This window comes from Moschus berezovskii, chromosome 27, assembly GCF_049115385.1.
Source record: "Moschus berezovskii isolate FMDL1 chromosome 27, NW_MosBer_1.0, whole genome shotgun sequence".
Taxonomy (NCBI): domain Eukaryota; kingdom Metazoa; phylum Chordata; class Mammalia; order Artiodactyla; family Moschidae; genus Moschus; species Moschus berezovskii.
This window is the reverse complement of record NC_142486.1, coordinates 13884129-13902382: the sequence shown is the minus strand read 5'-3', so window position 1 is coordinate 13902382 and position 18254 is coordinate 13884129. Positions and strand designations below refer to the sequence as shown.

Here is an 18254-nt window from a genome sequence, read left to right as displayed (position 1 = left end):
CCACCAGGCTCCCCCGTCCCTGGGATTCTCCAGGCAAGAATACTGGAGTGGGTTGCCATTTGTAGGGGTTAGAAGTTTACATTTAAAACCAGAAGGGTGGACTTCCCTAGTGGTACAGTGGATAGGAATCTGCCTGCCATTGCAGGGGACATGAGTTCAATCCCTGGTCCAGGAAGATTCTGCATACGGTTGGAGAAACTAACCCTGCATGTACAACTACTGAAGCCTGCATGGTCCAAGGCCTGTGCTCTGCAACGAGAGAAGCTACCCCAGTGAGAAATCCAGGCAACCCCCGCGCATCACAATAAAGAATAGCTCCCACTCACTGCAACTAGAGAAAGCCTATGTAGAGCAATAAAGACCCAGTACAGCCAAAAAAAATAGTTCATAAAACCATAAGGGGTTGACTGTGGAGCTCTGAGCACGGTGGTCAGAGGCCAGTGTCATGCTGGGTCCATTTCTGGATTTATGTGGCCTTGAGGGTAAGCAGATAAGCTGGAGATGCTTTACGGTGACAGGCTTTGGAGGCCAGCTATCGCCACCTGTTGTCAATTCTGGCATGGAGTAGGGAATTACAGTAACTCACTCTGGAATGACTTCAGAGACATTTAAATGTTCTCAAGGTCAAGGTTAGTTCACTTTGCTCCACCTGAGACTTGCTTCTTAAGCTCACATCTTTGCTTTTGGGTCTGAAGTAGACTTAAAAAAAAGCCAAAGAATTCTTTTACTTTTAAATATTTTAGCAAAATCATAGTTGTACATTTTTTAAAGCAAATGCCTGGCATTAAAACTAATTACTTTCCTAATAGATAAGAGCAAATGATTGATGTTTGTTTATAAATTTTTTTAGTTTATCTGGAAAAATGTCTTGGAGAACTCTATTAACAGCAGCAAAACTTTTCATTAACTTTGCTGTTTGATTATATTTAGTGATCTGGAATGCTGACTTTTAGGACGTGTATAAACTCACTGTGGGACTTGGCTGTCTCATTTGGTATATGTGACTACTCTAGCGTGCTTTTTCACTGACTTCCTATTTTGGAAACGTCCCTGGAATAATAGAAGGTAGAGCGGTTAATTCTGAATTTCATTGGTGTACTTTCTCTTTCTTTTCTCTAGTTGTGGTGAGGGGGGCGGGGATACTCCCTGTTTGGAGTGTGCAGACATCTTATTGTTGTGGTTTCTCTTGTTGCAGAGCCTGGGCTTCAGTAGTTGAAGCACGTGGGCTCAGTAGTTGTGGGACATGGGCTTAGTTGCCCCGTGGCATGTGGGATCTTCCTGGAGCAGGGATCAAACCCGTGTCCCTGAATTAGCAAGCAGATTCTTAACCACTGGACCACCAGGGAAGTCCCTCTCTTTCTCTCTTTTTTAGTGTTTAATCTTGTTTTACATTTTATGTATAGAGAACTTTGAGCATTCACTAGAATAGATAGAACGAGACAGTGAATCCCTGTTCGCTTCCTGCCCAGCTTCAAACATGGACCATCTTCCTCCTTTCTGAATTAGTCTGACATAGACCTGAGACAGTATGTCATCTATGAGCTGTTTTAACTTTTAGGTAGAAAGTGGGTATTGCTGTGAGTGTCCTCACTGATTCACTGGGGGCTGGACATGGAAAATGGACAGACCCTGAGGGTAGTTTAGGGCTTGGTGGCAGGGTTTCTGCCCGGGTGAGTTATTTTGGATTTCTGTAGCTCTTAGTGATGTCTGATGAGTGTCTCCTCTAAAGTGTGATACAAGTCTTTGTGTGTTGTCTCACAATTATTGGTTAGCACTTGAACCATCTTCCAAAGAGACACTGTATACACTTGTATACATGTATACACATGTAATGAGATTTAAAAAGAGGGGAAGAAATCAAGGACTTCCCTGTGATCCAGTGGTTAAGCATCTGCCTTGCGATGCAGGGAACGCAGGTGGGATCCCTAGTTGCGGAACAAAGATCCCACGTGCTGCAGAACAGCTTAAGCCTGTGTGCTGCAGCTACTGGGCCAAGGGCCACAACGAGGGAGTCCATGTGGCACAAAGAAGGATGCTGCGTGATGCAGTGAAGACCTGCGTGCCACAGCTAAGACCCAACAGCCAAATAAATAAATATTAAAAATAGGAAAAAAAAAAAGGAATCTCTCTTGTAGCTACTATCTTGCCTCTTTAAAAGAAACAAGAAGAGAGGAACAAACAGTTCCTCTGGAATAAACAGTGAATGAGGGTCATTGTAATATGATGTCACTGACAGAAACTGTAGGACAAGCACGATGCAAGGTCCGAGGCAGTGATCAGAGCTGGGCTGTGAATTTTCTGGTGGTTGGAGGCAAAAGGAAACCCAGGTTTATATTATCCTTGAGATTTCTATCACCGAAGACAGATTTCTACCATGGGATCTTCTAAAAGAAGCCTTTGGGGCTACAGGTGGAGGTGGTGGAGTAACTTGATTTGTGAGCAGAGGGCCGTCTGGGCAGCTCAAAGCAATTTGTGGACTTGTTTTGGGGGTTTGCAGATGTTACAACCAGCAGTAGCCGTAATTTAGTGAAGTCCTATGACGTATCAGGCATCATGCCAGGTCATTTCATTTCATTTAATCTTCAACACAATCCTGCTGCATGGATATTACTTTTCTTCCTTTTTCAGGTGAGAAAATTGAAATTCAGAGAAATAACTTGTGAAAGTTGGGCAGCTGTCTGTACTCAGATTGTGAACACTGTTTGACATCTAGATAAGTGGATTATCGATTTATGTTTTGCGAATGTGTGTGTTTGACTAGTCACCTTTTATAGGGGAAAAAATAGGTGCTGGTGTTTCTTTAGCTCACTGTGTGACTGGAAATGTGATCACTTGGGAGAAAACAGGTTTGTGAGGAGCACTTTTATCCAGGCCACGGGTGCATGACTGTCGTGCTCTTATTTCCCTCGCATATGACCAATGCTGGGTTTCATTCATTTCTTTTTAATACAGAGAGAAAAAGAGCAGCAGGAAGGGGAAACGAGTGTGACCAGGAGCACAGTGAAGAGCGAAGCCAGTGAAAGAAGAACTATGATCACTCCTGCTCTCCGAGAAGCCCTTACTAAACAAGGTGAAAGTCCTCAGGAACTGTTACAATACTACACTGTTAAGCTTTCTGAGTGCATACATACTAAGTCTCTTCAGTCGTGTCTGACTCTTTGTGACCCCATGGACTGTGGCCCACCAGACTCCTCTGTCCATAGGATTCTCCAGGCAAGAGTACTGGAGTGGGTTGCCTTTTCCTCCTCCAGGGGATCTTCCCACCCCAGGGATTGAACCCACAGCTCCTGCATTGCAGGTGGATTCTTTACCACTGAGCCACTGGGGAAGCCCTTAAGTGTTCTGATTTATCACTTAAAAAAGGAAACAAAAAATAGGGATTGCCGAGAGGAAAAAAGATAAGTCCTGAGCTGTTGGCTCAAATGTGTGTGGCCGTGGCAACTGTAGCTGTTTAAGGAGCCACAGTCTTGTTTCTGTGGATCACTTTTGTGTAGGCTGCTTGGACCAGCAAGCTTCCTCTTTGCTTGGTTTATTGGGTTGGTACTTGACCATCAGTGAGGCTCAGGTATGCAGATGGAAGATGCAGTCACTGGCTTCTTTACATATCATTGTCCATTAAAAAAATTATTAAATACAAAAAAAGAGCATATGATGTTAGGCTGGGTTAGTTAGAAATGTTTTATATAGAAGTATATGTGGAGTTCTGTGGTCCTACCTCATTAAGAAGGCTGTAGTTGAATGAATAATCCTGGTTTCCTTGTAGAAGGAAGAATAGTAAATTGGGGGTGAGGGGACTGACTGGAGAAGGAAATGGCAACCCACTCCAGTATTCTTGCCTGGAGAATCCCAGGGACGGGAGCCTGGTGGGCTGCTGTCTATGGGGTCGCACAGAGTAGGACATGACTAAGTGACTTAGCAGCAGCAGCAGCAGACTGACTTCCTTACTTCCTTCCCTCTTTCTATAATTATTGAGATCCTTTTATGTGACAGATTTGGTTGTACAGAGGAACTTAAGATACTTGAAGTTATCTCCTTCAAGGAACTCTGGACCTATTAGAGGAAACAGACAAGAATATAGAGATTTTATACATAGAAATATATATGCCTTTTTTTTTTAATTTTTAAGTTTTTTTTTTTTTAATGTGGACCATTTTTAGTCTTTATTGAATTTGTTGCAATATTGTTTCTGTTTTATGTTTTGGTTTTGTTGGCCATAAGGCACCTGGGATCTTAGCTTCCTGACCAGGGATCCAACCCACACCCCCTGCATAAGAAGGTGAAGCCTTAACCCCTGGACCACCAGGGAAGTCCCTGTGTCTTTTAATTAGAGTAAATGAAAGTGATTTTATAATAAGTTTAAATCTGTCATCTTGTTGTTTGTTTTCTGCTTGTCTCATGGATTCTTTGATTTCCTTTCTCTTGTTTAACTATCTTCTTTTAGATTTTTTTTTTTAAATGATCCTCTTTTATAGCCTTTGTTGGCTTATTAACTGTAGCTTTGTTTTGATCCTTAGTGGTTTCTTGAGGTTTTATACTAACCGGTATCACAGTATATCATCACATGGTGTTATACCACTTTATGTAAAGTAGCAGAACCTTCAATATTTCTGTTCCCTCCCCACAAACCTCTATGCAGTTGTTTTCATTCATTTTACTTTTACATATGTTTTCAGCCCTGTAGTACATTGTTATTCTTTTGATTCAAGCAGCCAATTATCTATTACAGATCTAAGTAATTAGGAAGAAATCTTACATGTTGACTCATGTAGTTGCCACTCTTGATACTTTGCGTTCCTCTGTGTAGATCCATATTCTGTCTGATGGCCTTTTCTTTCTGCCTGGAGGACTCCTTTTTAGCATTTCTTGTAGTGTGGGCTTGCTGGTGATGAATTATTTCACCTTTTGTATATCAGAAAAAGGCTTTCTTTTGCCTTCATTTTTGAAGGATTTTTTTTGTTATTTAATTTTTGAAGGATATTTATTGATGTGTCTAGAATTGTGAACGTTTCACAGTCGTGTCCAATTCTTTGTGACTCCATGCACTGTAGCCTGCTGGGTGTCTCAGAGTGTCCATGGGGTTTCCCAGGCAAGAACACTGGAGTGGGTTGCCATGGCCTCCTCCAGGGGATCTTCCCAACCCTAAAAATTGTAGGTTGGCAGTTTTCTTCTTTTTTGCGCTTGATGTGTGTTGTCTGGTGCCTGACATTGCTTCTCATGAGGGCTCTGTAGTCATCTTTTGCTGCTGCTGCTGCTAGGTCACTTCACTCGTGTCCGACTCTGTGTGACCCCATAGATGGAAGCCCACCAGGCTCCCGTGTCCCTGGGATTCTCCAGGCAAGAACACCGGAGTGTTCCTTTCAAATGTGATGTTTTTTACCCCCGGCTAATTTTAAGATTTTCTTCTAACTACTGATTTTGAGTGATTTTAATTATGTCTCAGTGTAGCTTTCTTCATGTTTCTTTACTTGAGATTTGTTGAGGTTCTTACTTCTGTGGACATATAGTTTTAATTGGATTTGGACACATTTTGGCCATTGTTTCTTCAAATATTTTTCCGCTACCCTGTCTCTTTTCTTTTCCCTGGGGACTCCAATAAATAGGCCTCTTGAATTTGACCCACAGCTTACAGATGTGCTTTTCATATTTTAAAATTATTTTGTCTGTCCTGCTTTACATTATTGGATAGTTTCTATTGCTGTCTTCAAGTTTAACTCAGTAATCTTTTCTTCTCTAATGTTGAATCTTTCATCACTTCTATCCAGTGTATGTTCCAACTTCGAGGTAGTTTTCATCTCTTGAAGGTCAGTTTAGGTCTTTTTCTATCTGCCATGTCTCCACTTAACTTTTGGAGCCTATGGAATACAATTTTAACTGTTTCAGTGTCCTTATCTGCTAACATCTGTGTCATTTCTGGGTCAGTTTTTGTTACTGGAGTATTTTCCTCATTACTGAAAACATTACATGTTTTCCTAGTTTTTTTGCATGCTTGGTAATCTTTGGATGTTATTGTTGTTTGCCTGCTAAGTCGTTTTTAACTCTGTGATCCCGTGGACAACAATATGCCAGGCCTCTCTGTCCCTCACTATCTCCTGGAGTTCACCCAAGTTCATGTCCATTGAATCAGTGATGCCATCCAACCGTCACATCCACTGCTGCCCTCTTCTTCTTTTGCCTTCAGTCTTTCCCAGCATCAGGGTCTTTTCTAATGAGCCTGGTATCTGATTGAATATCAGATCTAATTTTACCTTTCGGAGTGCTGGATATTTTTGTGTTCCTGAAAACATTTTTGAGATTTATTCGGGGACAAAGATAAATTACTTGGAAACAGCTTGAGCCTTTTAATCTTGCTTTTATGATTTGTTGGATGAGACCAGAGCTAATTTTTTTCCCCACCATCGAGGCAGAACCCTTCTGTGTACTCTGCCCAGTGCCTTGGGAATCTTGAGGTTATCTGTCTGCCTGGTAGGAACAGGCACAGTTCCCAGCCAGCTGTGAGTACCAGGCATACCTTTAATCTTTTCAGATGGTTCTTTCCCATTGTTGGATAGTTTTCTCTCACATATGCACTAAGCAGTATAGGACTCCTCTGCAGAGTTCGGTCTCTGTGTAGCCCTTGTCTCTGCTGAACTCGATCCTGCAAACTTCAGCCACAGGGGTTCCCTTGACTCTACTTCTGTGTTCTCAGCTCAGGGAGAATGCTGAGCTCTACTTAGGTTCTCCCTCCCTGCTGCATAGCCTGGAAACTTCCAAGGCAATAAGCTTGGGTAATGGTAAGGCTCAACCTTGTTTGTTTCCCATCTCTGTTGGATCATTGTCCTTTGTGGCCAGATGTTTCATGTCTTGAAAACTGTCGTTTCATATATTTTGTCCAGTTTTGGTATTTCAAGTGGGAATTAAACCCTCTGTTACTCCATCTTGGGAAGAAGGAAAGTCCTGCACTTGGATCCTTAGCAACTGCATAGGCACCATAGTGAACTAAGGTCATTTCATCCTGTGCTGCAGAGTCTTTACCTACCTACATGCAGAGTGTTGTAGAACCCTGTGTATCTTGGGAGAGAAAGATGTAAAAAACTAGTAGAGTGTGATTTCTGTGATAGTGCTGTGAGCAACATATAATGTAGGAGTCCAGCAAAGCTGGAATTTTCTCCGGGTATCTATAAAATGCTTATTCTGTATCTGAGATTAGCTCTTCATTTGGACTTGGTTCCATCTTCAAGTAGATAAACAGTTCTTTATTTATATGCAAGATGTTTACATAAATGTGGAAGAGGATAAAGGACAAAGCCTCGTAATATTGCCACTAGAGACTTGTAATCCAAACTGACTTTGTTCCATTAATCATCACCCTGTGAACATGGGTGTTTAACCAGCCACTGATCCGCTTATGCCATCATCCAGGCTATGTTTCTCTATTTACCTCATTTGTCTGCAAGTCAAGGGTCTTTTTGTGCAAGAGACGCATGGTAATTGTGGTTTATTACTTGAAGCCTCCTGAGAAACTTTATTAAATGCTTTCTGAAATCAGTATGTTCTACTTGTTTGCTCCACCAGTGTGTTAAAATAAGGAAATGTGATTGCTTTGGCATAGCGTTTCCATGCTTTTCAAGTCTCATATGGCTCAAAAAATTTAAATACTAGGCTGTGGAGGGTGCTGAGAATTCATGTCAGGTTCCTAGAATTTTATTTTCCCACTTTTGAGGACAATCTTTCTTTCTTTTAATCTCCTCTTGCCCACCTGACTCTTTATTTTTGAAGATTGTTGATGACAGCTCCCTAGTTGTTTTTCGTACAGAAATGTATGGTTACTTGCTTTTGCTGTTCGTTGCACTATATGGTTCTTTTTTATCTATATGAATGTTCCTTGGGTCCTTGTAAAGAATGTGCATCCTGTCGTTGTTGAGTGCAGTCTCTCTCTCTGTGCCCTTGGTCAGGTTTACTTTGTTGCTTCAGATCTTAGGGCTCCACTGAGTTTTGATCTATGAGACCTATTAGATACTGAGAGATCTTAAAATCTTCCTGTGATTTTGGATTGGCTTATTGTTTCTTTATGTATTTTGAGCCTGTGTTATTAGATGCATACATATTTTAAATTGTTGTACCATCCTGGTCAATTAAACCTTAGTGGCCTTGGGGATTGTTGTCTGTTATTATTTAAATGAAGAAAAATGATTTTGCTACAGTTTTATCATCAGTTTTATAATATATACATACATATAAAATCACTTTTTGGTATAAGGCTTTGAATAATTTCAATTTTGTGTTCCCTGTTTTTTCATTCAGGTTATCAGTTGATTGGGAGCCACTCTGGGGTGAAACTTTGCAGATGGACAAAGGTATTTGTTTTTGTTCAAATACTATTTCTGTTTTAGGCAACTTTTATATGGCTACTATATGCAATGCATTTTACCATTTTAAAGGGTTAATTTACATTTAATAAAATGTAATGATTTTGAATGAATTAGTTACTTGAGTTCAGCATATTTTGATGGATGTAAAAAGTCCTTATCAAATACCTGAATTAAGCTGTAGACTATTTTCCTCACCCCTACAGATTTACTTATGACTGTCTCTGAGCAGTAGCGCTTGTCCTGACAGTCACACAACAGTTGTTCTCTTTGGTCTCACTGTCATTTAGTTTTGCCTGTTGTAGAATTTCACGTGAATAGGATCATATAATGTATAGCTTTTTGCTAATGGCTTCTTAAACTCAACGTCAGGTTTCTCAGATTCATCCACATATAAAGTGTTCAGTTCATTCCTTTTTATTGCTGAATACTATGCAGTAGGATAGGCATAGTACTCAGGGAAGCCTCCGTGGCTCAGCGGTAAAGAATCTGCCTGGAGGCAGGAGATGCAGGAAGAGGTGAGTTCGATCCCTTGGTTGGGAAGATCCTCTGGTGTAGGAAATGGCAGCCCACTTCAGTATTCTTGCAGGGAAAATCCCAGGGGCAGAGGAACCTGGACATGACTGAGTGACTGTACACACACATTCAGTATTATGAACATACCAAGTTTTAAATCTGTTGATAGTTGTTTGGGTTGTTCTCAGATTTTAGCTATTAAGAATAAAATGACTGTGAATGTTGTACAGTGCTTTTTTTGGGGTGAACATACGTTTGATTTCATCTGGGTAGTGGAATTGCTAAGTCATAGGGCAGGTATATGTTTAACTTTATAAGAAACTCCCAGTCTGTTTGCAGTGTGGTTGTACTATTTTATACTTGCATCAGCAATTTAAGAAAGTCACTATATTCTCTCACCATCATGTGGGATTATAAATCTCTTTCTGATTGTGAAGTGGTACCATTTTGGTTTTAATTTACATTTTGCAGATAACTACTGATGATGAGGAGCACCTTTTCATGTGCATATTGGCCTTTCATAGTTATGCTGCCTCTGTTCAGATATTTTACCCAAACTGAATTGTTTGACTTTGTCTTATTGATTTGTAGGAGTTCTTTATATATTGTGGATATGAGAGTTTTGCCTGATGCCCACTCTTGTTATTTTCTCTTAGTCTGTGGCTTCCTCTTTCATTTCCCTAATGGTGTCCTTTGAAGTTTTTAATGTGAATAAAATCTAATTTATCCTTTTTTCTCTTTTAGTTAGTACTTTTCGTATGTTAAGAAGTCTTTGTCAACTTGAAGATCACAAAGATAGTTTATGTTTTCTTCTGGAAGCTTCATATATAGTTTTAACCTTTATGTTTAGGTCTTGAATTAATTTATGTGAATTATTCCTTTCCACCACCTATCACCTACATGGATATTCTGATGTTTTAGCACTATTTGTAAAGAAGGATTTTCCTTTCACCATTGAATTACTTTTAGGCCTCTGTAGAAAAGTCAGTCAGCTGTATATAGGAAGGCCTGTTTCTGGACTACTTTTATTCTGTTGCATCGATGTGTTTGTCCTTAAGCCAACACCACAATTGGCTTGATTACTGTGGTTTTGTAATAAGTTTGAAATCATGCAGTTTAAGTTCTCTGTCCTGGTTTTTAATTTTCAAGATTGTTTCTTCTCTTCTGGGTCTTTTGTATTTCCATATACATTTTAGGATCAATCTATGAATGTCTATAGTGTGTATTTATTCTGTTTTCTTATGTTCTGTATTTGTCTGTCATCTCTGTACCTCAGGGCCAATTACATAATTTCTTTCTGTATTTTTAAAAAAATATTTTATTATTATTGTTTTTTATTTTTGGCTGCGCTGGTCCTTTGTTGCCACACGTGGGCTTTCTCTAGTTGCGGCGAGCAGGGGCTACTTACTCTAGTTGTGGTGAACGGGCTTCTCATTGCGTGGCTCCTCTTGTTGCGGAGCATGGGCTTTAGGGCACGCTGCCTCAGTAGTTGTGGCGCCCGGGCTTAGTTGCCTTGGGCCATGTGGAATCTTCCTGGACCAGGGATCAGATCTGTTTCCCCTGTGTTGGCGGGTGGATTCTCAACCACTGGACCACCAGGGAAGTCCTTATTTTCTGTATTCTCGATGCTCTGGCAGGCTCATAGAGACTGCCCCTCCCAGGGCTAATTCCTAAAGATTAACAACAGCTTGCCTTGAACATACCTTTCATCTGTGATTCTGAATCTATACCCTTCAGCTACCTCCTTATCTGACTCTCTCACACACCAGGCCAATATCTTCCCTGCCCTAAATCATGCCAGGGCCTGATACAGAAATCTAGAGATAGCCCTGTAGTCCAGAGCCCACTGGAATAATTCTTATCAGCCAGTCCGGCATCATTTACCCTGCTCTGCCTTTCCTCTCCTAAGGAGACTCCAGGAAGGGCTGTGGCCCAGGCTTTCCCCTCACTTCTCTCTGCCTCCTGAACAAACCCTGTGTGGTATGGTGTGCAGCTTTCTCTTGGAATATGTAAGTAATACCTTCCTTCAATAGCATTGGCCTGTGTTGGCACTCAGTCACCCTTGTGAATTAAATTCCCATGGATACAAATAAGATAGCATTAAAATTATTGTATTTTCTAATGAAAATGCAGTGACGTACAATATTGTGTTAGTTTCAGGCATATGACATCGTTGACATTTGCATACATTGTGAAAGGCTCACCACAGTAAGTCTAGTAACCATCTGTCCCCATACAAAGTTATCACCCTATTGTTGATGATATTCCTTCTGTTGTATATTATATCCCTGTGATTTGTTTATTATAAAACTGGAGGTTTGAACCTCTTAGTTCCTTCACCTGTTTTGTCCACCCTCTTTCCCCTCCCTTCTCTCCCTTCTGACCATGACCAGTTCTCTGTATCTGAGTCTGTTTTCATTTTATTTGTTTGTTTTGTTTTCTGGATTGCACATATGAGTTAAGGTCATGTAGTGTTTGTCTTTGTTTCTCTGACTTACTTTACTTACCATAGTAGCCTCAAGGTCCATCCATGTTGCTGCAAATGTCAAGATTTCATTCTTTTTTTGGCAGAGTGCTAAAGCTGAAACTCCAATACTTTGGCCACCTCACGCGAAGAGTTGACTCACTGGAAAAGACTCTGATGCTGGGAGGGATTGGGGGCAGGAGGAGAAGGGGACGACAGAGAATGAAATGGCTGGATGGCATCACCAACTCTATGGACATGAGTTTGAGTGAACTGCGGGAGTTGGTGATGGACAGGGAGGCCTGGCGTGCTGTGATTCATGGGGTCGCAAAGAGTTGGACACGACTGAGCAACTGAACTGAACTGAACTGAATTTTACTGTGTGTGTGTGTGTCTATATCTGTCTATATCACAGTTTCTTTATCCATTCCTCCATCAATAGACACTAAGTTTACATCTGTACCTTGGCTCTCATAAATAATGCTGCATTGAACATTGGAGTACATGTATCTTTTCTGATTACTGTTCTTGTTTTCTTTGGGTAAATATTCAGTAGTAAAATTGCTGGCTCATATAGAAGTTCTACCTTTGATTTTTTGAGGAACCTCTGTAACTGTTTTCCATAGTGGCTGCACCCATTTACAGGCACACCAGCCATGCACGAGGGTTCTCTTTTCTCCACATCCTCATCAGCACTTATTATTTGTTGCCTTTTTGATGATAGTGATTCTGAAAGGTGTTAAGTGGTGTCTCCTTGTGGTTTTGATTTGCATTTCCTTGATAATCAGGAATATTGAGCATCTTTTCATGTGTCTGTTGGCCGTCTGCATTACCTTGCTGGAAAAATGTCTATTCAGGTCCCCTGCCCATTCTTTAATTGGGTTGTTTGCTTTTTGCTGCTATTAAGCTGTGTGTATTTTTATATATTTTGGATGTCAACCCCTTATTGGATATATTGTTTGCCAATATCTTCTCCCATTTAGTAGGCTGCTTTTTTGGTTGTTGAGAGTTTCCTTCACTGTGTAAAAGCTTTTTGGTTCGATATAGTCCCATTTATTTATTTTTGCTTTTGTTTCCCTTGCCTTAGGAGACATATCCAAAAAATATTGCTAAAACTGATGTTGAAGAGTGTGCTGCCTAAGTTTTCCTCTAGGAGTTTTATAGTTTCAGGCCTTACATTTTAGTCTTTGATCCATTTTGAGTTTATTTTTGTATATGGTGTGAGGAAATAGGTCATTCTGATTTGTTTGCATGTAGCTGTCCAGTATTCCCAACATCATTTACTGAAGAGACTGTCTTTTCCCTATTGTGTATTCTTGCCTCCTTTGTCATAGATTCATTGATCATATAAGTGTAGATTTATTTCTGAGTTCTCGTTTCTGTTCCTTTGGATTGGAAACAGAAATGGTAGTAAGAGTGGTTAAAGGAAGTGAGATGGGCCTCTGGTGACACTTCAGAGTAAGATTTAAAGATGACAGGCAGTCCTCAAATAAGTTCAATTTCAAATAATTATTCCAAAATAGATTTCTCATCACTGTGCTATAAAAATTAGCAATACGTAAAATGACCACAATAACTTCTTAAACAACTTTGATTTGTGAGAATCCTGTATTTCATGTCTTAATATTTCATATGTTAACTTAATATTTGGTTTCAAGTCTACCAAAACCGTCTCAAATCTCTTCTGTATTGTATTTATAGGTGGCACCTACACATATAACGTGGGATACATGTATTGGGTTAGTGACTTAAATACTAGAAGCAGCAGCATTCTCCGTGGTGTGGGTTTTCAAAATGGTGAAATTTCTTAGAAAAGCTTCGCATCAAAGAAAGTGTTTTCTGTCCTCATTTTCCATAGTAGCTACATTCCTGGAAAATTCAGTGTACGGTAGAATGTTCAGAAAATACTTTATCTGTAAAATGAAGTTGGAATCTAAGCGTGGATGATTATAATCAGGCCTTTCACAAGTGTGGAGGTGTAGTGAGTCATCTGAAAGGAAGTGGCTTGTAAGACCCTCTGTGTGTGTGGGGCTATCTTAAACATGACAGGAAATGTGAAAATCTTGCCCCTCCCCTCACTTATTGCCAGGAGTGCCTCCCAACCATTTTGATAACGACAGTATTTCAGTGAATTTCCGGAATACCCCCAGATAGTGTTGGCCCCATTGAGAACCTCTGCCCCAATCCATTTTCATTGCCACCCTTGAAGTTCAGGTTGTCCTCCTGAACATTGCAGCTAGGTTTTTTTTTCCCCTCTACTTCTGACCTCCAGTGAATCCCCTCCCCTACCTGCTCAATTTATCCGACATTAACCAGGTTAATCTCTGAAGTTCAGTTCTCATTTAGCCATTCTGTTCTCTGAAGCCTTATGGTAGCTCTTCATTACTTCTTACTCAACATATCAATTGGGATGTGTAATAGGCATCTTAAACTTAATGTGTCAGAGACAGAATTCCTGATTTCCGCTCCTAAATCTGTTCTTCTCAGTCTTCACTAGTGATTTATGACAACACTGTCCTTTCAGTTACTCAGGCCAGAATCCTGGGAGTCATTTCTATTCTGTTGTTTTTCTGCTTGTTTCCTTTTGTACCCTCCCACATCTGTTCTGTGAGCACATCTTTTCGAACTATATCTAGAGTATAACTACTTTTCAGCATTTATACGGCTATGCCTGGATCCAGATCACTGTCATATGCTCCTTTTATTATTGTAAGTGATCTCCTTACTGCTGTTCCTGATTCCATCAGGCATCTGCACTGCTGTTCCCTGCGCAACAACTGGATGCCTCAGATCATGTGACTCTTTTACTCAAAACTCCCAGGGGTTCTAATCTCTCTCAGAACCAAACCCCGAGTCCTTACAGAGGCCTCCAAGGATCTGATCTTCCGTGCTTCATCTCACCTTACTAGCCTTCTTGCTGTTCCCCGAGTACACTGAACTCAGACTCCTCCCTGGCTTTCTGCTCAGCGAGCCTCTCTCAGAGAGGCTCTCCCTTGACCACCGTTTTAAAATAACAGCCTTCCCCTGGTCCCCTGACACCGCTTGGAATTTCTGCATAGCACTGTTATCAATGAACAATTCAGTTCAGTTCAGTTCAGTCGCTCAGTCATGTCTGACTCTCCGCGACCCCATGAATCACAGCACGCCAGGCCTCCCTGTCCATCACCAACTACCGGAGTTCACTCAAACTCATGTCCACAGAGTCGGTGATGCCATCCAGCCATCTCATTCTCTGTCGTCCCCTTCTCCTTCCGCCCCCAACCTTTCCTAGCATCAGAGTCTTTTCCAGTGAGTCAACTTGTCGTGATTAGGTCTTGCTTATTAACTGTCTCCTCTTTCCCTTCTCATCTCCTCCCCAACCTTAGAGTCTTCATTTTTCTTTCCAATACTGAAAACAGAGCCTTGCATGTAGTAAGTGCTTAGTAAACATTTGTCAGATGACAGAATTATATAAAATCCCAAACCCGAGGAAGACCCTCTCTAGTATAGTTCTGATCTACTTGTTCAGCTTTGTTTTCTGTTTTAACCTTCATACATCCTGTGCTGCCTCTCTTCCCCTCTCTGATCTCCACCTGGCTGAATCCTCCCCATCTGTCCCAGTCAGGAAAACAGAAACCACTCTGGGTGTTTTCACAAGAACCGATTTAATAGAGTAAATTAACCGAATGCTTACAAAGCCATTGAAAGACCTGGGGTAGTGAAGGTCAGAGAGAACTGCTCCTTGCTTGAAGAAAGTCGAGAAGTGCTGGGCTTGCAGGACACTGCTGGAAGCGACCTGAAACGCTGGCAACATTAAAGCAAATGTGTCCCAGGAGCTCGCTTGAAGCCGCTTCGGACTCAGTGTTTGTTGTATGTCCTTGTGTCTGCCAGCTGCTGCCAGCGAAGAATAACGATTTTTCCTTTCTCGCCATCTAGGTCTTGGCATAAGTGCCTCTCACTGGTGGAGTCTAAATCAGAACCCCTCAGACAAGGAAATCTGAGAAATACGGTATTAGGGCTTCTTAGCCCCTACTTATAAGGGGAGGCACAGGACTCAGTATTAATAGCACTGTCTACCTCTTTAGATGCTCAGCATCTGTACACACCCTTCTACCTGTATTCACATTTTCAAACCATAATAAAAACAAAACATTTGCTTCTCCCTAAACTGGTGTAATTATTACTCATGCAAGGGAGGATGTATTCATTCTGTCCCTTCACTCTCTTTTGAGATCCTCTGCCTAGGGATGACATTATAAGGTTGACCACCACTGACCTATCTTATATAAAATAGTTGGAGGGGAGGAAAGATGATTATGTATATCCAAGCAAGGAAGACAGTATGTATATTTGTAACTGCTCATACTTGCACTCGGAGAAGGCAATAGCACCCCACTCCAGTACTCTTGCCTAGAAAATCGCATGGACAGAGGAGCCTGGTGGGCTGCAGTCCATGGGGTCGCTACTAGTCGGACACAACTGAGCGATTTCACTTTCACACATTGGAGAAGGAAATGGCAACCCACTCCAGTGTTCTTGCCTGGAGAATCCCAGGGACGGCGGAGCCTGGTCGGCAGCCGTCTATGGGGTCTCACAGAGTCGGACACAACTGAAGCGACTTAGCAGCAGCAGCAGCAGCATACTTGCATTTGGTCACCTGGTCACGGTTGGTATTTCTAACTTCCTTCCTCCATGAGGCAGGCCACATTTCCTTTGTGCTGAGTCACTACCTCAGTATGATGCTTCTTTGCAAAGGTGAGTGATTCTGTCAGTGAAGAGTCTGAGCCACTAATGGCACCTCCTGTAATCTTCTCTTAACTTCTGTGACTGTAAAGGAGAAAATTAAGGGCTTCCCAAGTGGCTCAGGGGTAAAGAATCCACCTTCAATGCAGGAGACACAGGATACACGAGTTTGATCCCTGGGTCAGGAAGAACCTCTGGAGGAGGAAATGACAACCTGTTCCAGTATTCTTGCCTGAAAAATCCCATAGACAGAGAAGCTTGGTGGGCTACAATCCATGGGATCACAAAGAGTGAGACACGACTGAGAACACACATACAAAAAGATGTCTTGGAGGTCCCCTTGGTTCCTGAGAAAATTTTTGTTTCTGTGACATGAGAAGCTCAAAGGAACCAGGGGCTAGTATTAACTGTCAAGAACTGTGGCAGGTCTCCTCTTTCAGCCTACTTACAAGCCAACATACTCACCTGGTAGAGTTTCATAGATGCTGGTGGAGGACCCAGGACTCCCAGGTCAAAGACAAAGGAACAACAGGCAGATTGAGATTCATGACCAGGTGGGGAGACAGATTCCTGTTGCTTCCTGCTCCTCTATCCTCCCTAAGTCCTCCTCCTGTTTGTACTTTTTTTTTTTTTTAACAGTTTGCTTAACCAGCTTAGAATTTATTTTGCTCCGTAGTATGGAATAAATCTCTAGACCAGGGGTTAGCAAACCTTTTCTTAAAGGGCCAGATGGTGACTTTTTAAGGTTTGTGGGTCATATGATCTTGTTGCAGCTTTTCAACTATGCCACTGTAGCCCCAAAGCAACCACAGATATAAGTAAACAAATGTGGGTGACAGTATTCCAACAAAACCTTACCTACAGAGACAGGCAGTAGCCTGACTTTGGCCCATGGGCTGCAGTATATTGAACACTGCATTGAATTCTTCATCCCCTATCAAAAATGGAAGACTGAAATTTTACCTAGACGCTGTGTTTACTAAGCCTTAATCTAGCAACAGAAGCCCACTCAGTTAGGTTTGTTCTTCCCTTGTATGCAATGAGAGTCCCTCTAACAGATTCCGGTGAGCCCAGAACCACTCGCAAAGGGGATCAATTGGGAGCCCCAGCAATAATAAGCCTTTGGGACAAATGCTCTTCTTCTCTGTTGGACCATGAATTCCCCCCTCCTGGTAAGAGATATCAGATGGTCAAGTAAAAATGGAAAGAGAGAGACCCTCTCCTTACCACCTTACTCCTGCAGTAATCGACCTGGCCTGTGACATGTTCTCTGTGCCTTCTGGGCCCAAGACTCCTTTCCTTCACTGAGAGATAGCATGGTGGTTGGGTGGCCCGAGACTTCTTTCCTTCACTGAGAGATAGCATGGTGGTTGGGTGGCCTGAGACTCCTTTCCTTCACTGAGAGATAGCATGGTGGTTGGGTGGCCCAAGACTTCTTTCCTTCACTGAGAGATAGCATGGTGGTTGGGTGGCAGTCCCCTCCACAAGAAGTGGCCTGTCTAGGGAAGCCAAGCCTCTTTATTCTTGTCCTGAGACTCCCCTCTCCCATTCAGAGTTACTGGGGCTACCCAGGCCCCTTGGCCAGAGCAGCTCTGCCAGATAAGCTGCCTGTATGGGAACCCTACTGGCCTGAGATTCCCCTCCTCCATGTGAAACCTCTTTCACCCCCTCTGACGGTACCAGCCGAGATCAGTGGGAGCCCAAGCAAAATTTCATTGCAAAGCCTCTGAAAATTAAACTGCCATTGGAGCCACAGCATACAAAATAGTCCAGGACCTGCAAGCTCTACCTAAACTAAGGGCCTGCTGCTAAAATGAAAGAATGAAATAGAATTTAGAGCCTCCTCACATAGTAGACAAAATGTCTAGGATGCAGTGAAAAAAATCACCTGTCATTTCCAAGAACCATGAAAATCACAACTTGAGCAAAAAAAGATAATGAACTGACACCAACACCAGATGAATCAGATGGTGGAGTCATCTGACAAGGATTTTAAAGCAGCTGTCATAAAAATTCTTCAGCAATCACTTACAAAGTCTCTTGAAAGAAATGAAAAAAAATCTCAGCAGAGAAATGCAAGTTATAAAAGGAACCAAGAGGGAATTATACAATTGAAAAAATACAGTAGCAGAAATAAAAACTCCCTGAACGGGTGCAGTAATATAGTGGAGATGGCAGAGGGTAGACCCAGGGACCTTACCAATTAA

At 41.7% G+C, this 18254-nt stretch overlaps 1 protein-coding gene across 1 annotated transcript in view; it reads left to right on the top strand.

The window, feature by feature from the left end:
* Positions 1 to 18254, top strand: part of LOC129545594 (S-adenosyl-L-methionine-dependent tRNA 4-demethylwyosine synthase TYW1) — a 154500-nt gene that overhangs the window by 21563 nt on the left and 114683 nt on the right. The window contains exons 8-9 of the mRNA XM_055409981.2: positions 2953 to 3070; positions 8281 to 8333. Coding sequence (XP_055265956.2) covers positions 2953 to 3070; positions 8281 to 8333 — 171 coding nt within the window. The remainder of the gene's footprint in view (positions 1 to 2952; positions 3071 to 8280; positions 8334 to 18254) is intronic.